Here is a 20,698-nt window from a genome sequence, read left to right on the forward strand (position 1 = left end):
TTAGGGCTGTCCCAATGTCGAATTACAACGGGCGGGAGGGTTTGAGTACAGACTTACCGAGCCCTTTCCGTGAGTCTGCATCGATGCAGACTTAACCTAAGGGAATTACCCACAGTTCAAAGTGTTGTGACGTTAACCGCGGAGATCATAGAAAAATCCGGAAATGAAGGTAAACAACAGCACGCACGACACACGTGCATGGTGCAAATGTTAGTAACGTCTTTGTTAGTAAACATCGCCAAGGTACATGTGATCTCATGAAGTGCTGTCCCAATCCCAAATACCTATCTGAGCCTATGTGGCCTCACACACTCACTCACTCAGTCTTTAGTTCTTAGTCTTTAGGGCTGACATTGGGATTGGGCCATTGTCTGAAGGGTTACACCCTCAGGTTATGTTTATGCAATCAATCTCCTGAGGTAAAAAGTTCCCTACCACGTGTGTCAACTTTCGGTTTCAAACAAGTTTGTTGGGCTTTATTTGTGACAATAAACTAGTAGATAGACCAAGAGAAGTCCATTATATGCTGGCATGATCATGAAATACCAAGCACACTTTTATAAAGTTAAAAGTTTATGCCGGTTTTGTTCAGGCATTGTATAATACGTATTCATTCACGTTGCAAAAACTATCACACACTACCTCATTATCAGGCTCAATAAGTAGGAATAGTCCATGTCCATATGACATTTGTTCACAACATAGACGGTCGCCATCCATATTGACATAACAAATAAAACAATCATGAATAGCTCACCTTACAGTGTCATTCATCCTCAAAATGGCGCTCAGTGACAATAAGCAGTCAGTGATGTGCTCTGGATTGAACTCTGGACTACAGCAATGTAGTTCTGCTCACACACACACACACACACACACACACACACACACACACACACTTCCTTATCTATGTAGTTCTACTCCTCCATACAATTTCCAGCTGGTAGCCTTGAGCATGCACCGAAGCACCAAAGTTACATTTGAGAGACACTCTGTGCGTACGTGTTTGTTTGATTGCAAAAGCACATTCTACCATACAGTAGTCTCTGCTAAATCTGATAAAAGGTCCAAACTGACCATCTAAGCTGTTTCATAAAATATGCCTCTCATTAGATCACATATACATTACATTAAATGATCAGGAACTATTGTATGTGTGTGTGTGTGTGTGTGTGTCGGATCATTGGTATTAATGGACGTGTGTGTGTGTGTGTGTGTGTGTGTGTGTGTGTGTGTGTGTGTGTGTGTGTGCGCGCGAGTTCTCCCTTAGACTAGTGACAATGCCCCCACATTTTCTATATACCCCTACTGGAGGTAGAACAAACCCAACAATGTTTTTCCTCATCTCTAAGGTCTCCCATATGAAGTGGATTCTTGGCTAAAATATTTGACTGCTAAGATGGTTAAATTAAAAAGTATTGTTATACACACCACAACCATATAAAGGACTAAAATATAGCCTGTCCGTAAGGGACTTAAGGCATAAAAAGTCATGCAGATCAATCACACAAGATCTGAGAGATTTGAAAATGTGTCATGTTTTTAGTCAGGAAGTTGCTTAACCTACAGTACTAGACAACACTGGATGCAGATATCTTGATGTATGAAATAAACAGAGACTCAAACACATACCTAAAATAGGCGAACATGCAAAATCTTTATATATACAGAATGTTTTCAATTACTTTGTAGTTGCTTTGCTAGGGATTATCATACAAACACATATGATGATGGCTTGTTGGAAAGGTGGTGCTGAATCCAGCAATACCAACTATGTGAATATACTGTAACATGACTAATCAGGGTGTTATATCACTAAATGTATGAGGTGTCCAACATGAAACAAAACAGAACACTGACAAAAGTGGTGAAAATGATGTTGATGAATTAATTTTGACTACAAAATACATGAGGCTGGATTCAGCAAAACATTCTGTATAAATATTGATTGTTTTGCATGTTCGCCTATTTCCTACTGTAGGTCTGGTAAGGGTGGGCAAGTTGGCCCCACTGGCCCCCATGGGGTGAAGGGTATCAAGGGCAGCATCGTACCCCCCAATACCAAGCACACTTTTATAAAATTAAAAGCTAAAGTTAAAAGTTTATGCCGGTTTTGTTCAGGCATTGTATAATACGTATTCATTCACGTCTCCAGAACTATCACACACTACCTTATTATCAGGCTCAATAAGTAGGAATAGTCCATGTCCATATGACATGTGTTCATATATGTAACATAGACGGTCGCCATCGATATTGACATAACAAATAAAACAATCATGAATAACTCACCTTACAGTGTCATTCCTCCTCAAAATGGCGCTCAGTGACAATAAGCAGTCAGTGATGTGCTCTGGATTGAACTCTGGACTGCAGCAATATAGTTCTGCTCTTTCACACACACACACACACACACACACACACACACACACGCTCTCCCTTATCTATGCAGTTCTGCTCCTCACACACACACACACACACACACATACTCCCTTATCTATGTAATTTATATCTCCTTCATATAATTTCCAGCTGGCAGTCTTGAGCATGCACCGAAGCAACAAAGTTACATTTGAAAGACACTCTGTACGTACGTGTTTGTTTGATTGACCATCTAAATAGTTTGATAAAATATGCCTCTCATTACATCACATATACATTACATTTAATGATGAATGAATTATTGTATGTGTGAGTGTGAGCCCTGCCAGGCCCTGCACAGCAGCCACTACTACCAGACGCTGGTCTTTGACACGGAGCTCGTCAACCTCTACAACCACTTCAACATGTTCACCGGAAAGTTCTTCTGCTACGTGCCCGGAGTCTACTTGTGCACTCCTCAACGTGCACACCTGGAACCAGGTACGCTTACACTTCTGTTCTAGGTGCAGAACCAGGTGAGCTCCATTGTAGTTCTGTTCTAAGTACAGAATCAGCTCAGACTGCGTCTAGTTCTGTTATAAGCAGGTGAGTATTCTTCTAGGCCTTTACACAGACAGATGTCTATATTGCATTATCAGTTCAATCATTAGGATCTGTCACATATTCATAACATACAGTGTCATAATGGCTGAGGGAACTATAACTGCTACCGAGTCATTATAATCACAATCAATCTTATATAAGAAACAAAAAACATAAGCAGCATAAAGCATTGTAACATTGGAAGCTTTTCATTTTCCACCAATTTACCTCTTTCTCTCGCTCTCTCTCTCCCTCTCTCTCTCCCTCTCCCCCTCCCTCTCTCTCTCCTGGTGTGCAGAAGGAGACGTACCTGCACCTGATGAAGAATGAGCAGGAGGCGGCCATCTTGTACGCCCAGCCGAGTGACCGGTCCATCATGCAGAGCCAGAGCCTGCTGCTGCAGCTGGCACGTGATGACCAGGTGTGGGTGCGCCTCTACAAGGTTAGCGCGTGATGACCAGGTGTGGGTGCACCTCTACAAGGTTAGCGCGTGATGACCAGGTGTGGGTGCGCGTGATGACCAGGTGTGGGTGCGTCTCTACAAGGTTAGCGCGTGATGACCAGGTGTGGGTGCGCCTCTACAAGGTTAGCGCGTGATGACCAGGTGTGGGTGCGCCTCTACAAGGGCGAGCGCGAGAACGCCGTCTTCAGCGATGACTTCCACACCTGCATCACCTTCAGCGATGACTTTGACACCTGCATCACCTTCAGCGATGACTTTGACACCTGCATCACCTTCAGCGATGACTTTGACACCTGCATCACCTTCAGAGATGACTTCCACACCTGCATCACCTTCAGCGATGACTTCCACACCTGCATCACCTTCAGCGATGACTTTGACACCTGCATCACCTTCAGCGATGACTTTGACACCTGCATCACCTTCAGCGATGACTTTGACGCCTGCATCACCTTCAGCGATGACTTTGACACCTGCATCACCTTCAGCGATGACTTTGTGTGATGGGGCGCATAGCTACCGTCACCGCAGCAATGCTGCTTACAAGCTAATGACTGAGCGCTAACGTCTGTCTGTTTGTTTGTTGTATATGTGTCACGCAGTTTACTACTATGTAATTGTCATTCATCACACAATTTCTGTAATTCCCGTTGCTGTTTTATAGACGTCTAAAACATCCTACACAACGGTGAATTAGCCTGGCTTACTATAAACCATTACAACTCTTTACCGTTTAGAATCACCTTTACCATCAAAACATTGTCTTCACGTCATCATTCACTTAACATTCATTGTCTTTTTCGTTACAATAAGCACTCATCAAACATGTTTTGTCACATCAATGTTGTGTTTATTTAACACTAGAAGCGCCGCGCCCCTCTGACCCACTTATACCTAGAAGCGTCGCGCCCCGGTCATTTGACCGCTTTGACGACCTGCTAGAAGCGCCGTGCTGTTGTGAACTACTTAAAGCGCGGCGAGGCGGTCAAAAGACCGCTGAGTCCTTAGACTGGGAGGCTGCTACTTACACATAATGACAGCTAGATGGCGCTTCGTGCACGAATCAAATCGTTTGAATACATTTGTCAGACTGTGTTGTCTGTGGTTGTTTCATTATGACATAGGTCTACAGCACGTTTGAGTTATCTGTTCATTTATTTGTGTTGATTTGTGTTGTTTGAGGTAAAAACTCTGGAGGAGTTCTTGAACAAACCTTGAGCAAACTTGACTTTCAACTTTTTCATAGTATTTCATTTTTTATATTTCGTTTTTACATTTTGTATGCTAGCCTACTTATAAATGTTGGCTATTTTAAAACGGAGGCATACGCGTTCTGTGATTAGGAGCCTGACCCGACGGGAGGGGAAGGATGAAAAATGTCGACCCAACACCGGTGTTGTTGGATCTCGAGATCCGTAACCCGCAGTTCGGGTTTGGGCAGATAATCTAAGCTCTAAAATGAATGGATGGCTAGTTCTAATTCACTCCCCAAATTCACTTCTATTCATTTAATAGGTCTATGTTCACGCCGCCAAAAATGATCGGACCGAACAAAGAGCCTAACCTATGGTTTCAATTACACAGTAGCCAGGATTTCATGCCGCATTTTACAGGCTACCGCGGCTACTTTCTAAGACAATGTTCATTCATTTAGGGAGAAGCATCTAGGGTCTAGCTACCTCGGAGGGAGGGAGATAGAGAGAGCAGAAATGCTGAGCAGGCATAGGCGCGAGAAGTAGGCTAATTAAAAATGATGAGTGAAAAAGATATTCTCCGTTTTGCGAATGTGTAGGCTATGTTTCGATGTCTGCTGAAAAACAGCTATAGGCCTATTGTGAATTCGTGATTTGGAATTGAGACACACATCCACGATGCTGAGGGACAGAGCCGTAGCCCACTGGTTAGAGCTTCAGCCTTTACGCCAAAGAGTTGCTGGTTCGATCCCTGACCTGGGTAGGCTATGGCAGCAGTACTTTTGAGCAAGGCATCAATAAAGTATATTCTATTCTTTTCTATTCACACAACTAGCCTACACGCGTGCTGGCGAATTCGAACATTCTAAAACGCGCATATACGATGAAACATGATTGCGCATTCTTCCACCAGTTGCATGTAAACAACAAACAGCCAGCTTACAGCCATGCAGGAGGCAAAGTGGGGGTGGGGAGGCATTTGTCAATGCCACAGTGATGTCTGTAGCCTAAGATCATATCCACATGTAGCAAAACGACCCCCCCCAGTGAACAGGTTAGACGTGTATGGGGGAGGGGGAATGATCGGTTTCAAATAGGCTATGTTTGCAATGGACACTGTGTTATGTAGCCTATAGACCCCGAAGCCATTTGCTTTGAGAATAACGGCTGGCTTCATGGCTGATAATGGCTTTAGTTGCCACTTCATGTCTACAGAACATGCAACTGAGTCCTGTGTAGCCTATCGTAGCAACGAGCACAATACTGATATGGTGTATCCAGTGGGAATCGTTTATAGGCTCGCGTTTATTTTTCGCGTGTGTCTCTGATATAATTATTTTTAGATGCAAAGTCTAACTGGCTTAGCCAAAGTTTGTCAGATGGCGGCTCAATTTGGCTTAGAGAATTATTGGCTGGCGAAATTATTTTTCGTTAATGGTAAACAAATTTCAGAGAGCTTGTTATTAAAAAACATTAACAAAAAATAATTGTACGTCGACGTTCAAAAACGGTCAATGAATTCAGTCAATGAGCTATAAGATTACGCCCCGGCCAGGATGTGAGCCCGGGCCTTCAGCGTCGCAGTCGGGGAAGATAACGCTGCACCACTTGCCCTTTTACTTTTCCTGCGACGAAACTCAGTCAGTCCAGCAAACAAGTAATGTCTCAGTCATGCTCTCAGCAAAATCTGGAGTATAAAAGAGGGCCGTGCTGGTGTTGCTCTTTACATCCACCAACGACAATGAGAGTGGTTGTGTGGCGATGACGTATTTTCACAGTTCAGTCACTTGTGCGAAGTCGTAGCCTACTCATAAATGAAAGCCTACCTGTAAAGTTTGATTTCGTACTTGTAATTTTTGAATTCGTATTTTTTTCCCATCCGTATTCTGATGGATAAAATAGGCTACACACAATATATTTTATGCACGACTGGACTCATATTTTATGCACGACTACAGACAAATACGAACGTGCATCAAATCTATGACACGAATATATTGACAGCTATCTCACTCCATACAAATAGAAGATAAGATATACAACTATGAATGTACGTAGGCATACGCGCCCTACGTACATAAATAGGCTACGACGGACGAATTTCAGCTGACAATATTGTTCACACATGTAGGCCTGCCTAATAGAACGTCGCAACGTTTTCAAAACAAACTCGCATTTTACCACTGTAAATCGCCTCCATAGACTATGCCATGTAAATTAAAAATAGTTATTAAAATAAATCACATGTATAATACATATTGCACATATATAAACTATATGTTTTATGGTAAAATATTATTCTCATGCCCGACTGTCAGGAAACCCTTGCGACATCTGCTGTGAGAAAAGAGAATAGCAGCCTGGACAAACATGGCCGAACGCGAGACAACATAGTGTTGTCACATAATGAGCGCAAAATAGCTCTAAACTAGCTTGTACCGGTGTGCTTTCGATCATGTAAAAATTCTGGGTGACAAAACACGCGTATTTAGGAAAAGTCGTGAACGTAGGATCCTGGAATTTAATCGAGTGAAAATATATATTTTTTTTTTGTAATCGCTGCGGTCAAATGACCGCAGCCCGGCAGTTCTAGGTATATCTAGGTCAAACCCACACGGCGCTTCTAGGAATACGCGTCAGCGGTCAAATGACCGGCACTTGGCGCTTCTAGTGTTAAGTTCAATACCTTATAGCTTTGTAAGTAAAAGAGCATAACGTTTGTCTCACCGGCATTCAGCGTCTCGTCGCCAGATTGTTGTGAAAGGGATTTCCTGGTCTGAATTCCTGCTTATCAGTGATGCGACTTCCGGGTTCACCGTTTTGTAAATGTGATATTTATGGGCTGTAAATTGAATGAATGTTATGCATTCTTATAGTGCCAGTGTTTAAATATTGTCATTAATGTTTTTAGATATTTTGTAATGTCTTCATAGCTGTATTTAGCTTCTTTATTGTTATGTCACTTGAGCTTCCCCTGTATTGTTGAGTACAATGGTATGACCCAATTGTAGGGGCACACATGGGCCTAACTTAAGCCAACCTGATTCAGTGGTTCGGGAGCGAGTGATAGTGAGACATATTGTCTTGTAGCTCTCATGCGGGTTAGTAGCATTGGCTAGTCTACAGTCATTTGGAATTATTGTCTAGACAAATTTATTACATTTTTTGACTATTATGTCAATTTATTTTCTTTATTGAAACAGTTTTTCTTTTCTTTTATTTACCTTTGTCATCATTGCTTTTGTTATTATTTGACTATTATATAGCCCAGGGGTTCCCAAACTTTCCCATGACAAGGCCCCCCAAATACCACTAGATTGTGGCCAAGGCCCCCCTTTTGCATGATGTTGTATTTAACCCATCAACGATACGGCAAATGTAGAAATAAGTTAATAAAATAGGCCTATATAGGTAGAAATCTATTTATTATGTAGGCTTTGCACTATTTAGGGATGCAATGGTTTTAGACGTTTCACGGTATTTGAAAAAAAAATATGTGTTCATATGTTAAAAAAGCACTGATAGGCACACACAAGCTGAAATAGTTTTAAAAAAAGTGTGACAGTGTTTATTACATTACAAAAATATATAGGCAAAACCTTATTGCCTTAAGTGGGATACAGATCATGCACAGCAGTCTCTGTTCAACCCTCCACACACACAGAAAATGGCTTGTCTGGTTTCTATTTCATATTTTGAATTCATAAACTTTATGGCAGAGACTATTTGCACCCGGGTGTAAATAATAAACATTACTATTTACACCCGGGTGCAAATAATCAACATTACTATTTACACCCGGGTGTAAATAGTGTAATAATCAACATTACTATTTACACCCGGGTGTAAATAGTGTAATAATCAACATTACTATTTACACCCGGGTGTAAATAGTGTAATAATCAACAATACTATTTACACCCGATGTCTAACATCCATGTTCTCTGTCAATAGGCCTGTGTATTTACCAGCTCTACAGTAGGCTAGGCCTAATTTAGTTTTGAACAGTTTTTAGCTGTTTTGCCATGTCTGGGTTACTTGGAAGTGATTATACAAATATTAGGCTAATGAGTGGTCATGTGGTAGCTTCATCAAAGACAAGCTACTTTTAGAGTTGTTTTCTGAGTTCTCTTCCAGGCACCGCTGCCACTGTTGACTTAAAAGCACTTAATCCTACTCCTAACCTTAACCCTAACCTTAACCTAACCTTAACCTAACCTTAACCCTAACCTTAACCCATGCCTAAGTTCCTTCCAGGCAGCGTTGGGGGCTCAAAGTCAAAACACAACCTTTCTACTAACAACTAGGCCTACTGAAGCCTACTTCTACTTAACTGTACTCATAACTGAAATAGAACCAGTCAATCTTTGACAGGTTCAAAAAGCACAAACTCTTATTTGCCGCGAGGTAACGTCATCTAAGAAAAAAGAAGTCATCAAAAAAAAAACATTCATCTGTGATTCAAACCCAACACCTCAAGCATGATATCCGATCACTTATCCGCTGTACTACGCCCCATTGAATGTGAGAATACTAATTATTGACTCACTTGTTGGGGTTGCTAGGTAACGGTAAACAAAACTAGAAGATTGTATTTCTTGATTTTGCTTGCAAACGGACGGCTTTACCCGTTCACTGAATAAAGTTTGTAGAAATTTAGCACCACTTTCCCATCTCAAATATAGTTTTAATAATCCTAACTTGTTAGATTTAGGTAGGCCATCTCCTGCCAAGATGGTCCCGCTATGTTGGATAGCACGCATTTCAGGTTTGGGTGCAAATAAATTCCACTATAAGTAAATTCCACTATTTACACCCGGGTGCAAATAATCACTCCGAAACTTTATATATTTTGTTAACATTATAGTATTTTAAGATCTGCATAATTACTTAAAGCTAAAAATATTCAGTAATTTGAGTACTTCACATTGATTGCACTTGTCTTTAATTATACAACAGTTAGGTCCGGTCGAACGATTTAGCAATATCTGATTGGACGAGACGCGTTCTATCAGTGGTGATATTAACCGATATCACCACTGGTGACTCTTCACAGCTAATAATCACTCCGCGACGTTGATTCTTCGCTTTGATTTAACTAGAGACTAGCCTGGTCCTAACCATCCCATAATACTACCATTTCATTTCGTATTATGGTCTGGAATTTCTTTGCTCTGAAGCGCTTGCAGGAAGCGGGAAGTAACGCCCAGTTCTGGTTTGAATTGATTGGACAGCTCTCACCCAATCGGCGATAGTTACTCATAACAACATAGCGCAGGCGTTTAACGTCATCGTCACGAGCGCCCTCCCCCTTTCGCCCCCACCAACCCGTCTCTTCGTTTATTGGCTGCTTTCTGGAGGGGGGCGTTCTGTTACAATTCTACCGAGCAGAATGCTCCACAGAGGAGCACGGCCAGACTCGTAGTGGAGGCAATCCTTGGCCGGAAGTACGTGGATGGCTCGCGAGGCTAACTAGAGACGGCATTCCATATTCTTTGACTTAGCAGTTGCATAGCAACCACAAGCGTTCTGAGCTAGGCCTACTTCGCATAGCGGAGGAACTGGGCTAAATAAAACGATGGCAAATAATAATTATCCTTCCTAAAAATGCACTCGGGTATCTTTTATTTGTTGGCAATAGAACTGTTGTATAAAAGCATTATCGCACTCGTGGTCGTGGTGTTGTTGGCCAATATCGCCACGGCTGTAGTTACCTACGGCACTCAGCCTTCGGCTTCGTGCCTGCGGCGAACCACAGCCGTGGCGATATTGGCCAACAACACCACTCCCACTCGTGCGATAATGCTTAATGATACCACAGGGGTGGTGTGTAGGTCTAATAGGGTTTATGTCGAACTTTCTTCCGGGTTCTATAAAACATAACGATCTATTTCCGGTCGTTCGTTAACACAGCGTGTTATGCTACCTTGTGCAGCCGGTGTTTACATGAGCTATCATTAATAACAATTTCAGATGTATATCGTATTGCCAAAACGGACGTCCATAGCTCCGGGTACTTTTTAAAAAATATATTGTACTTTATTGTATACATTTCCGAGTTTATTCATAATTATGAAGGTATGGAGCCTATGTAACTAACGTTTTCTCCTATCCGCCCTTTTACGTGTGTTACCTAATATTATCTCTGCTATACTATAGACGTGTGTTACCTATATTTCTATACAAATTATGACGGCGGATTCATAAAGAAACGCATGAACCCACTCCATAGGTGTACCTAAATTAGCTATGTACCAAAAATGACATTTCACCGTGACTCAAAAGAGCTGTAAAGCACTGTTTTAAGGCTGCATGTACAAAATAGCTTTTGCTAATGGCGTTTGCTAACTAGACTATCAGCCTTGTATTTTTGCTCGCAGACGATTAAAACAATCAAATGAAGACTGCGATATCCTGTGTGTTTATGCTGGTGTTTCATATTGCTAAAATATTGTTGAGTGAATGAAGGAATGCTGTATCATGTCCACCAGTCTCAAACAAACACGTTGAAGCAGCTCGTCACAAGTCCATGCTGAAACTCGTGTGAACATTTGTGCACTGTTTCTTGTGTTACTAGCGTTATTGCTGGCGAGTGATCACGAAGTTACATTTAATATCCTTAAAACCGTTTGTGCACAAATGTTTATTTTGCCTGCACAATCGTGCACAAACGAATCAAAACACTTGTATTCATATTTTCAACATATGGGGTGCAAACTTCACACAGGTCATGCAGAAGAATGAAAAACCACACAACTGGAGAGTAGGCTAATGTTTAGGGATGGGTTTGGGTATTCTGTTCAATTTCGCAGTCTGTTGCAGTTATTGTAGGCTAGTAGATTTGTAGGAACCCCCTTGTCAACAAACTTGCTCCAGCAACCTTACTAGACCCATTTTTTATTTAGTGGTCTGTTCAGACTACTGTTTAAGTAACAAACTTCACTGCAAAGGATACATCAGTGTGAATGTTTGTCCAATGGTCTCTTTGTGTTTTCTACACAGATAGTGCTTCGTGATTCAGAACCTGTCGTCATGACCTCCAGACAGTGTTCGTGCAAAGCTGGCAGAGCAGTGTGTAATCACACTGCTCTTTCAAACAGCTCATTACTGAATTTTGTTGTAGCAGTTTCAAATTCACTTGCCAAAATACATTAATACAAATATTTCCACTCAGAATTTGTGTATATGGTGTACATTTGGTTATTAACTTTACTGTTTGTTTCATCATACATCACATTTACATACAACAAAAGGCAAACATAGACATCAGACTTAACAAAGACAGTAGTTTAGAGGTCAGTGTTTGCAAGTCTATGTATTGAGGAGTAGTAGTTTATAGTGTTTTTTTGAATTGTGTGATGGATTGTAATTCTCTAATGTGTTGAGGAATGTCATTCCAGACTCTGGTAGCAGTGTATATGAAGGATCTCTGCCCAAAGCCATTATTGCATGAGGGCACTGGGTGGAGGGCCATAGAGACTGACCTAGTGACACGCACTTGAGGCATGTTGTGTGTTGGTAAAATAGAGATGAGTGTCAAGACAGGTGAGCGAATACTTTTGGCAATATAGTGTCACAGGTAGGGGGCGCTGATGCCCCCTAGCTAAAAAGACCTCTGTCAGTGGGGAGAACGCTGTACTCTGCAATAATGCCAAGGGTCAAGTGGTACAGTACAAAATGTCTTTTATTTAATAAATGGAGAAGAGTATTTAAAAGTCTTTTGTCCTAAGAGCAACCCCCCCCCCCCTTATTCTTATTCTTTATTAGGATCCCCATTAGCTTCCCCACAAAGGGGTCGCTAGTCTCCCTGGGGTCCTGTAGTAAAATCATCATCATTTCAACATTACAAATATTAAAATGTTACATTGCGTTTACATTCCATTATTATTAAAAACACAAACAGTCTAGCCAACACCATAATCGCAACTGGACAAGATCAAGCATTCACACAAGAGCTTATATGCCTGACTCTAACTTAAGAAAATGTTGCTTAAGTGACTTCTTGTATCTAACACAGTTCTCAATGTTTTTAATGTCCAACGGGAGCCTATTCCACATGATAGAGCCCCTGTAGAGTACAGTTCTTATCATACAGTTAGTGCATGGTGCTGGGACACCCAAAAACCCATTTGTCACTTGTCTAGTTCTATACCTATGGCAATCACCTGCTAGTATCAGCCAGTTGGAAAAGAACTGAGGTGTTTTCTTCCAAACTGAGTTATGCATAAATCTCAAAAGATGGTACCTAGATTTTGTTTCAACAGTTAGCCATGATAACTTTTTGTGCATCTCAAAGACATTTGTACGGAATGAGCAATGCAGAGCAAGTCTGGCTGCTCTATTCTGCGCAACCTGAAGTTTTCTAATATTTTTGCCAGCAGCACTTGACCAAACAACAGGGCAGTAGTCCAAATGTGACAAAACAATTGACCTAATGACATCAATCATTATGGAGGATGAAACATATGTTGCACATTTTCTTGCCATTGCAATACCTTTCCCCATTTTTGTGACAATATCATCAATTTGATCGGACCAAGAAAGTAAATTATCCAACTTCACTCCCAGCAGTTTAGTTTTAGTAACCTGCTCTATAGGTATGTCGTCAATAGATAAATTCAATGTGTTGGCTTTAGCAAGAGCGTTCCGTTTACCAAAAACAATACATTTGGTCTTAGATATGTTCAGCATTAATTTGTTCATTTTCACCCATCTAATTATGTTTTGTAGCTCAGTGTTTAGATGTTCTTCTAGCTCAACTACAGTGTGTGAGGAGGTAAATAAGGTAGAGTCGTCGGCATACATCACCACATTAGCATTTCCAACAGCAGATGGTAAGTCATTAATGAAAATTGAGAATAAAAGAGGTCCCAAGCAGCTACCCTGTGGAACACCACAAGATACTGTATTTCTGTCTGACATACTTCCATTGAACAATACCCGCTGACTTCTACAGGAGAGATAGCTTCTCAGCCAAGCAATTGCTAAGGGTGAGAAACCATACTTTTCAAGTTTTGAAATCAAGATATTGTGGTCAATAACATCAAAAGCTGCTGTGAAATCTAGGAGCACCGCACCGACTAATTTTCCCTCATCCATGTGTGTTAACCATAAATCTGTCATATGTACTAATGCTGTATTTGTAGAGTGGCCTGGTCTGTAAGCATGCTGATCAATTGTTAGTAGATCATTTTGACTGAAATAATTCAAAATTTGATTAAAAATTATTTTCTCAAAAATTTTAGATAGAGCAGGGAGTAGACTGATAGGCCTGCAGTTAGATCCAGTGAAATCTGCCCTGGCATCTTTTGGCAAGGGTATAATTTTAGACTCTTTCCATAGCACTGGAAAAGTGCCACTAAGTATACATCTGTTAAAAATATGGCATATTGGTTCACAGAGTAGTCCTGCTGCCATTTTTAAAAACTTTCCATCAAGGTTATCAATTCCAGGAGATGCATCATTTGAAATTGAAAGGAGCATTTTCTCAACTATTTCTGGGTTCCCCCCTCAATGTCCTGTGCAACGAGCAGTCCCACCAAACAGGGCCCAGGGTGGTTGGAAAGGGCTCCTCCAGTGGCGGTCCCTCCTGCTGGCAGTGGTAGGCCCAGTCTCTCCACTCAGCGGCTCCGCAGACTGTGGCAGCTGTTCAGACAGTAAGACAGAGGCGAATTACCATACGCGGCCACACCCTCTTTGTACAGCCAGGCCCAGGGAATAACAGGAAGCAAACAGTCCACTACACACAATAATGAACAACAGTCACGCTGTTTGAACACTTATCACAGCACAGCACTCAGTGTTATAACAGAAAACAGTTCAATGGAAGTAAGGGGGACAGTCCGCCCCGTTGGTTACTTAACACAGCACAGCACTCTCAAAACACTGCACCCCACACCACTAGGCTGTTATGGCCATTAGGCTCGGCTATGAGAAAGAGTGGCTGAGGCCACATATGTCAGTCACGGTGTTACAGCTGCTGCAGAAGGGCCATAGAGGGAGCTAAAGGGGATGGAGTTAGCGGGTGGCTACAGGATGCAGCTAGCTGGTTCAGCACTGAGGTGGGAGTAGTGAATAGTCCTCGCTGGCAACACTCGTGGTGCCAGCACATAACAATGTAAAGGACAGGGACAAGGAGCATCTTCAATAAAACAGAGACATTAGTCCAATGGCCACCACGGACAGTCAGCGCCGCCGTTAGCAACGTCACGTTAGTCTTTGGGTAAACAGTCTTTATGACGTCGCTAGATCCAGTGTTTACAGTTCAGGAGCGGCAGCACTCAATCGGAAGACAGTAGCAGACTGTAGCAGACTAGTCGAACAAGCAGCTGATAGATAACGTTAATGCAGTTGAGGAAGTAGACTCAGCTGTGGCCAGATTCACATCACAGGAACAGTCGCTGCATAGCAGAGAGCAGGTTACTTAGCTTTGCGAGGGGTGGACGATTCCACCCCTCTGGCATCTGATGGTGCTTCGGTATCAAGGCAACCCGGCTTCAGGGCTAGCTGGTGGCGAGGCGAGCAGTCCCCGTCGCGTCTCCCACCGGGATCGTCACGTCGGTCCGGCGGCCTTGTTGCAAACGCCCGCTGTCTGCCACGACTTCCCCCGAGCCACGCATAACCTCGACTGCAAGCGGCGGCCTAAAGAACACCAATCTACACCCTGTGTGCCAATCACCAAGCCCCAACTTCCCGCTGCACACCTGTGTGTAATGATTAAGCAATCACCTTGTGAAGCTGCCATCTTGTTATGTTCCGTGTGTTTGTTATGTTCCACCCTAAAACCCGTCCCTATGGAAGCCCCGTGTGTTGTTTTAGTTCCCCCCTACCCGTTTTCCCTGGTGTGAATGCTACCCGTGACACCCTCCCCCACTAGATTAGTTCTAGTCCCGAGAACTAGGTGTGACCCCAATCTCCATACCTGTCGGGTGGCCTACCCTGCGTCTCCCTCTGGGAACGCCGGGGTCCAGGGACGGGGTCTGACCCAGACAAACCCCGTCCAGGTTGGTTTAAGTCTACCTGGGCCCATGTCCATCCCATTAAGGGTAACGAGGGATTCCCTTGTTTCTCTGTACCCTCTGTTGTAGTTTGGGGATAATGTGGGCATGGCCGCAACAGATTTCGGTGTAACACCCTCTCAGGCCCTGGCTTTCCTTCGGGCCTCACGACATAGACCGGCAGGTCATCTTGGCGTTGGCTCACCACGACATAGGGCTGGGACTCCCATCGGTCACTTAATTTCCCTTTTCCCCGCCGCCGGTTGTCCCAGACCAAGACTCGTTCTCCAGGTAACAGCGGGGCTTCCCGGGCCGTCCGATCATAGAGGCGCCTATTCTTCTGAGCAGCAGCACCTACGTTCTCAGAGGCTTTACTGTATGCATATCGAAGCCGCTCGTGATGTTGACTCACCCACTCGGATATGCTGCCCACCCCCTCCGATGGGGTCGTCCCTAGGAGTAAGTCTACCGGCAACCGTGTGTGTCTCCCAAACATCAGGTAACTGGGCGCATAACCTGTGGTGGCATGGACAGAGTTATTGTAGGCATGGAGCAGGGACGGAAGGTGTTCCACCCACCTGTTCTGCTGTTCGGACTCCAAGGTCCCCAGAAGGTTCAACAAGGTCTGATTAAACTGCACATACAACGTACAACTGGCATAGTTCATGGATCAGGGTAGACTCAAAATTTGCCCCCTGATCGGAATGGAGGACCTCGGGGCAGCCAAAGGGCTGCATAACTGCATTCCACAGGGCTCTTGCAGTTGTCAGGGCCGTCTGATCAACCGTAGGGATGGCCCAGGCAAATTTGGTGAACAAATCCGTAATGACCAGAATATTCTGAAACCGGTCCGTGGGGCGACTAAGAGTAAGGAAGTCTGTGGCCAGCATATGAAGGGGGGCCTTAGGTTCTAGAGGGACTAGAGGGGCCCTAATGTCCTGTTTGGTTTTACGCAGTGTGCAGCGGGAGCACCCCTGTACAAAGTGGCACACTGCTGCCTCCATATTCGGCCAATAAAAGCCTCTCCTCAGTAGCGACAATGTTCGTGCTTGCCCCTGGTGGCCTGACTGGTCATGGTAGGCCTCCAGCAATGGTTGGACCTGGTTCTGGGGGACGACTATTTGATGGTTCAGTTCGTGGGTCAGGGGATCGTGTACTACCCGACAGACAACACCTTCCCTCATAACTAGGCGGCTCCATTGGCCTAATAGTTGTTGCACTAACCGTGACTTGGCCTTCCGCTCTAAAGAGGGTGGTAGTGCTCCCTTCTCTAGGTGGGCTCGGGTCACTATTAGGTCTTCGTCTTCCGCCTGCAGTCTGTGCCAATGCTCGGGATTCCATCCCCAACAAGCAGGGGGGGTCTCGCTGGTTGCGCCCGGGGCTTCGACTGTGCCCACCATCAGTTCTTCCAACAGGGGTGACTGGCCGCTTGGGGGGGTGTTATCTAGCACAGGAAGTCTGGAAAGGGCATCAGCGTTTATGTGCTCTTTACCTGGCCTATACTGTAGCTGGTAATCAAAATTGGCAAGCTGTGCCACCCACCTTTGTTCTACAGCCCCCAATTTAGCAGTCTTTAAATGGACAAGTGGGTTATTATCAGTGACTACAACTACCTTTGCCCCCCACAGATAATCTTTGAATTTTTCGCTTACAGCCCACTTCATTGCCAGGAGCTCCAGCTTGAAGGAGCTGTAATTGGCATCATTCCTCTCGGCTGGGTGGAGGCTTCTGCTAGCATAAGCAATGACGCGTTCCACTCCCCCTTGCTGTTGGGCCAATACTGCCCCTAAGCCGCTATTGCTTGCATCAGTGTACACTGTAAAGGGCTGGGTATAATCAGCATAAGCCAGTATTGGTGCTTGGAGCAGCTCTTGTTTAAGTCTCTCAAATGCAGCAGCACAGTCAGCAGTCCACTGAATTGGAGGTGACCCCCGTCTCTGTGGGCGTCCGGTTCCCACCAGCAACTCGTTAAGAGGTTTAGCGATTTTAGAGAAGCCTTTTATAAAACGCCTATAATAACCCGCGAATCCCAGAAAAGATCTCACTTGCCTGACTGTTTTAGGTGGAGGCCAGTCCTGTACAGCGGCGACCTTGTCGGGGTCTGGGGCGACTCCTTCCTTGCTGACGCAATGGCCCAAGAACTTGACTTCCTTCCCGAAGAGATGGCACTTTTCGGGGCGTAGCTTCAGGCCGTAACGCTGGAGTGCTCGAAACACCTCTTCTAGATGTTGCAGGTGTGCTGTAAAATCCACAGAGAAAAGAATTACATCATCCAAATACACCAATGTGGACTCAGATAATTGCCCCCCCAGACACCGCTGCATCAACCTCTGGAACGTTGCGGGGGCGTTGCAAAGCCCAAAAGGCATACGGTCCCACTCAAACAATCCAAACGGGGTGGCGAAGGCAGTTCTCACGGTCCTTCTCGTCTACTCGGACCTGCCAGTACCCGCTCGCCAGATCTAATGTCGAGTACCAGGCTGCCTGAGTCAAGCTGGTTAGAGAATCTTCTATCCTAGGCAGCGGAAAGGCATCTTTTCTCGTCACATTATTAAGCTTGCGGTAGTCCACACAGAATCTCCAGGCTCCACTCTTTTTTTGGACAAGTACTACTGGTGCTGCCCAGGGGCTACTGCTCTCCCGGATAACCCCGCTTTCGAGCATACCTTGTAACAGAGTCCGGATTTCCTTGTAGAGAGTCGGTGGCACGGGCCTGTACCTCTCGCGGAGTGGCGCTGCCTCACCCGTTGGAATCTGATGAGTCACAAGGTCTGTACAGCCGTAATCCTCGTCGTGTGTAGAAAACACATGCTGCCATCTGGTCAGAAATCGCTGCAACTGCAGCTGCTGGTTGGCGTCAAGACCATCCCCCTGCAACGACTCACACAGCAAATGTTCAGGTACCCCCTCCCCAGGCTGGTCAGGGTCAGCCCCTGCCTGGACAACTCCCACCTCGATTACCCCCGGACTCACCTCTGTGAAGCGGACATCAGGGCCCTCTCTCACCCGCGAAGCATCCACAGTGGTGACGCGGGCTAACTTGAGGTGCCGATGGAGAAGGACCGGGCGTGCTTGGAGGTTTCTGACCCGCACTGGGACTCGACCCCTGTGCGCTGTGGCGAGGCCCCGGGCTACTTCCACCCCTGAGCATTCCGCGTGTGGCTCCACCATTACACAGGAGTCGGCCAACCTTGTTTGGGCTGGGAGTTTGGCCCACACGAGTGCTTCGCTATGTGCAGGGATCGTGATGGCAAATCGGCAGGCCACCCGGGCAGTATCTGACCTTTCTTGCTGTGTGGCAGCTGCATATATCCTCTGGCAGTCGGCAAAGATCTGTTCCCATCCTTTCTCCACTGTAGCCCTGGAAGTCGCGGTGGGGGCCGTCTTCTGGTGCTGGAAGAGTTGTTCCCAACAAGCAGCTATCACATTCATTCCTAACAGAGCCCTATGTGACCCCAAACAATTATCTCGAACGACCACCACCCCCCTAGCTGGTACAAGCACATCCTTCACTTGAAAGTCTAGCACTAAGTAGCCTATATATGGAATATCCAAGCCATTTGCACCACGCAGAGACAACCAGGGTCCATAAGGGCCCTGGGGCTGTTGGTCAGAGAACAGTTCTTTACACAAAGTCTCAGAGAACATGGTGACCTGTGAACCAGTGTCTACCAGGCAACGTATGGTCTTGTCATTTGCCTTTACCTCCACCAGGGGGCATTGGCCAACTAAGAGGTCTCGAGGGGAAACGGAGGGGTCACTTAAAGGGTTTCCGGTCACTTGACCCACTGTGGCCGAAGGCATTAAAAATCCCCTTGTGACGCTCGTCTCGGGGGGCACTGACGGCTGACGTGGCCAGCTTCGCCACATTTGTTGCAGATGGGGCGCCCTTGGTCGTCCCACTGGAACCTCGGTCTAGCAGGTCGATTGGATGGCCAACGCCCCTCCCATGTCCCTTCTGGCTGAGAGCGTTCACGAGGGGGCCGAGATGTAGTAGGACGGCTAGCGCGTAGCTCCTCCCGGATGGCCTTGGACATCACCGTAAGCTGCTCTTGGACGTCCTTCATTATTTCCATCCGTAGTTCTTGCTTCCAGTCCTTCACAGGAGCGGCAGCTGCAGCGGCCGCGACGGTTGAGTCTTCGGAGCTTCTGACATTCATGCAGCCCTGCTGTTCGCCCTGTTCTGACTGATCCTCTTCCAACTCTAAAGCCTCTTTTCTTACAGCTTCAAATGTCATGTTTGGATCTCTCCGTAGCTGTGCTTTCAATGCTTGGCGGGTATGGCCATCGCGCAGCCCCATTACAAACTGGTCTCGGGCAAGGGTGTCATCATCTCCCAGGCCTGCACTGCCTCTCCTCTTCAACCTGGAAAACATCTCAAGTATTTGTAAAGCAAACAACCGAACGGATTGCTTAGGGCTTTGTCGACAATTGAAAAATTGTGCCCTTAGAGCAGCTATAGGTGTATTATCTCCATACAATACGGTCAGACGATTGAACATTTTCTCTGCAGTATCACGGTTTGCCCCCTCTAGGGCCAGTATCTCCCTCTTAGCCTCCCCCTCTAATGAACCAAGGATAAACTGTAATTGTTGAGGTTCTCGGAGCCCCTGGACCTCAATCAGATACTTAATTTGAGCCTGCCATTCTTTAAGATTCAGCTCTGAGCCTCGCCCCCCAAATCTCTGTGTCCAAGGAGCCCCCATAAAAAACGGCATCATTACTTGGGGCCGGGGAGCGGGTGCTTCTTCCTCCGACATATTGGAGAGTACAGTGTCTCAACCCACTGCAGAATCCTGCCGACTACGCCAAATGTCACAGGTAGGGGGCGCTGATGCCCCCTAGCTAAAAAGACCTCTGTCAGTGGGGAGAACGCTGTACTCTGCAATAATGCCAAGGGTCAAGTGGTACAGTACAAAATGTCTTTTATTTAATAAATGGAGAAGAGTATTTAAAAGTCTTTTGTCCTAAGAGCAACCCCCCCCCTCAATGTCCTGTGCAACGAGCAGTCCCACCAAACAGGGCCCAGGGTGGTTGGCAAGGGCTCCTCCAGTGGCGGTCCCTCCTGCTGGCGGTGGTAG

General features: G+C 45.2%; 1 protein-coding gene across 1 annotated transcript in view; it reads left to right on the forward strand.

Annotated features, from left to right (window-relative positions):
- The first annotated feature begins 781 nt into the window (after positions 1-781).
- The window catches only part of LOC134077624 (complement C1q tumor necrosis factor-related protein 1-like), a 39,896-nt gene continuing 19,979 nt past the window's right edge, over positions 782-20,698 (forward strand). The window contains 5 exon segments of the mRNA XM_062533325.1: positions 782-804; positions 1,982-2,048; positions 2,712-2,837; positions 2,839-2,862; positions 3,263-3,385. Of these exon segments, the coding sequence (XP_062389309.1) occupies positions 782-804; positions 1,982-2,048; positions 2,712-2,837; positions 2,839-2,862; positions 3,263-3,385 (363 nt within the window).

This window comes from Sardina pilchardus, chromosome 3, assembly GCF_963854185.1.
Source record: "Sardina pilchardus chromosome 3, fSarPil1.1, whole genome shotgun sequence".
NCBI classification, from domain to species: Eukaryota; Metazoa; Chordata; class Actinopteri; order Clupeiformes; family Clupeidae; genus Sardina; species Sardina pilchardus.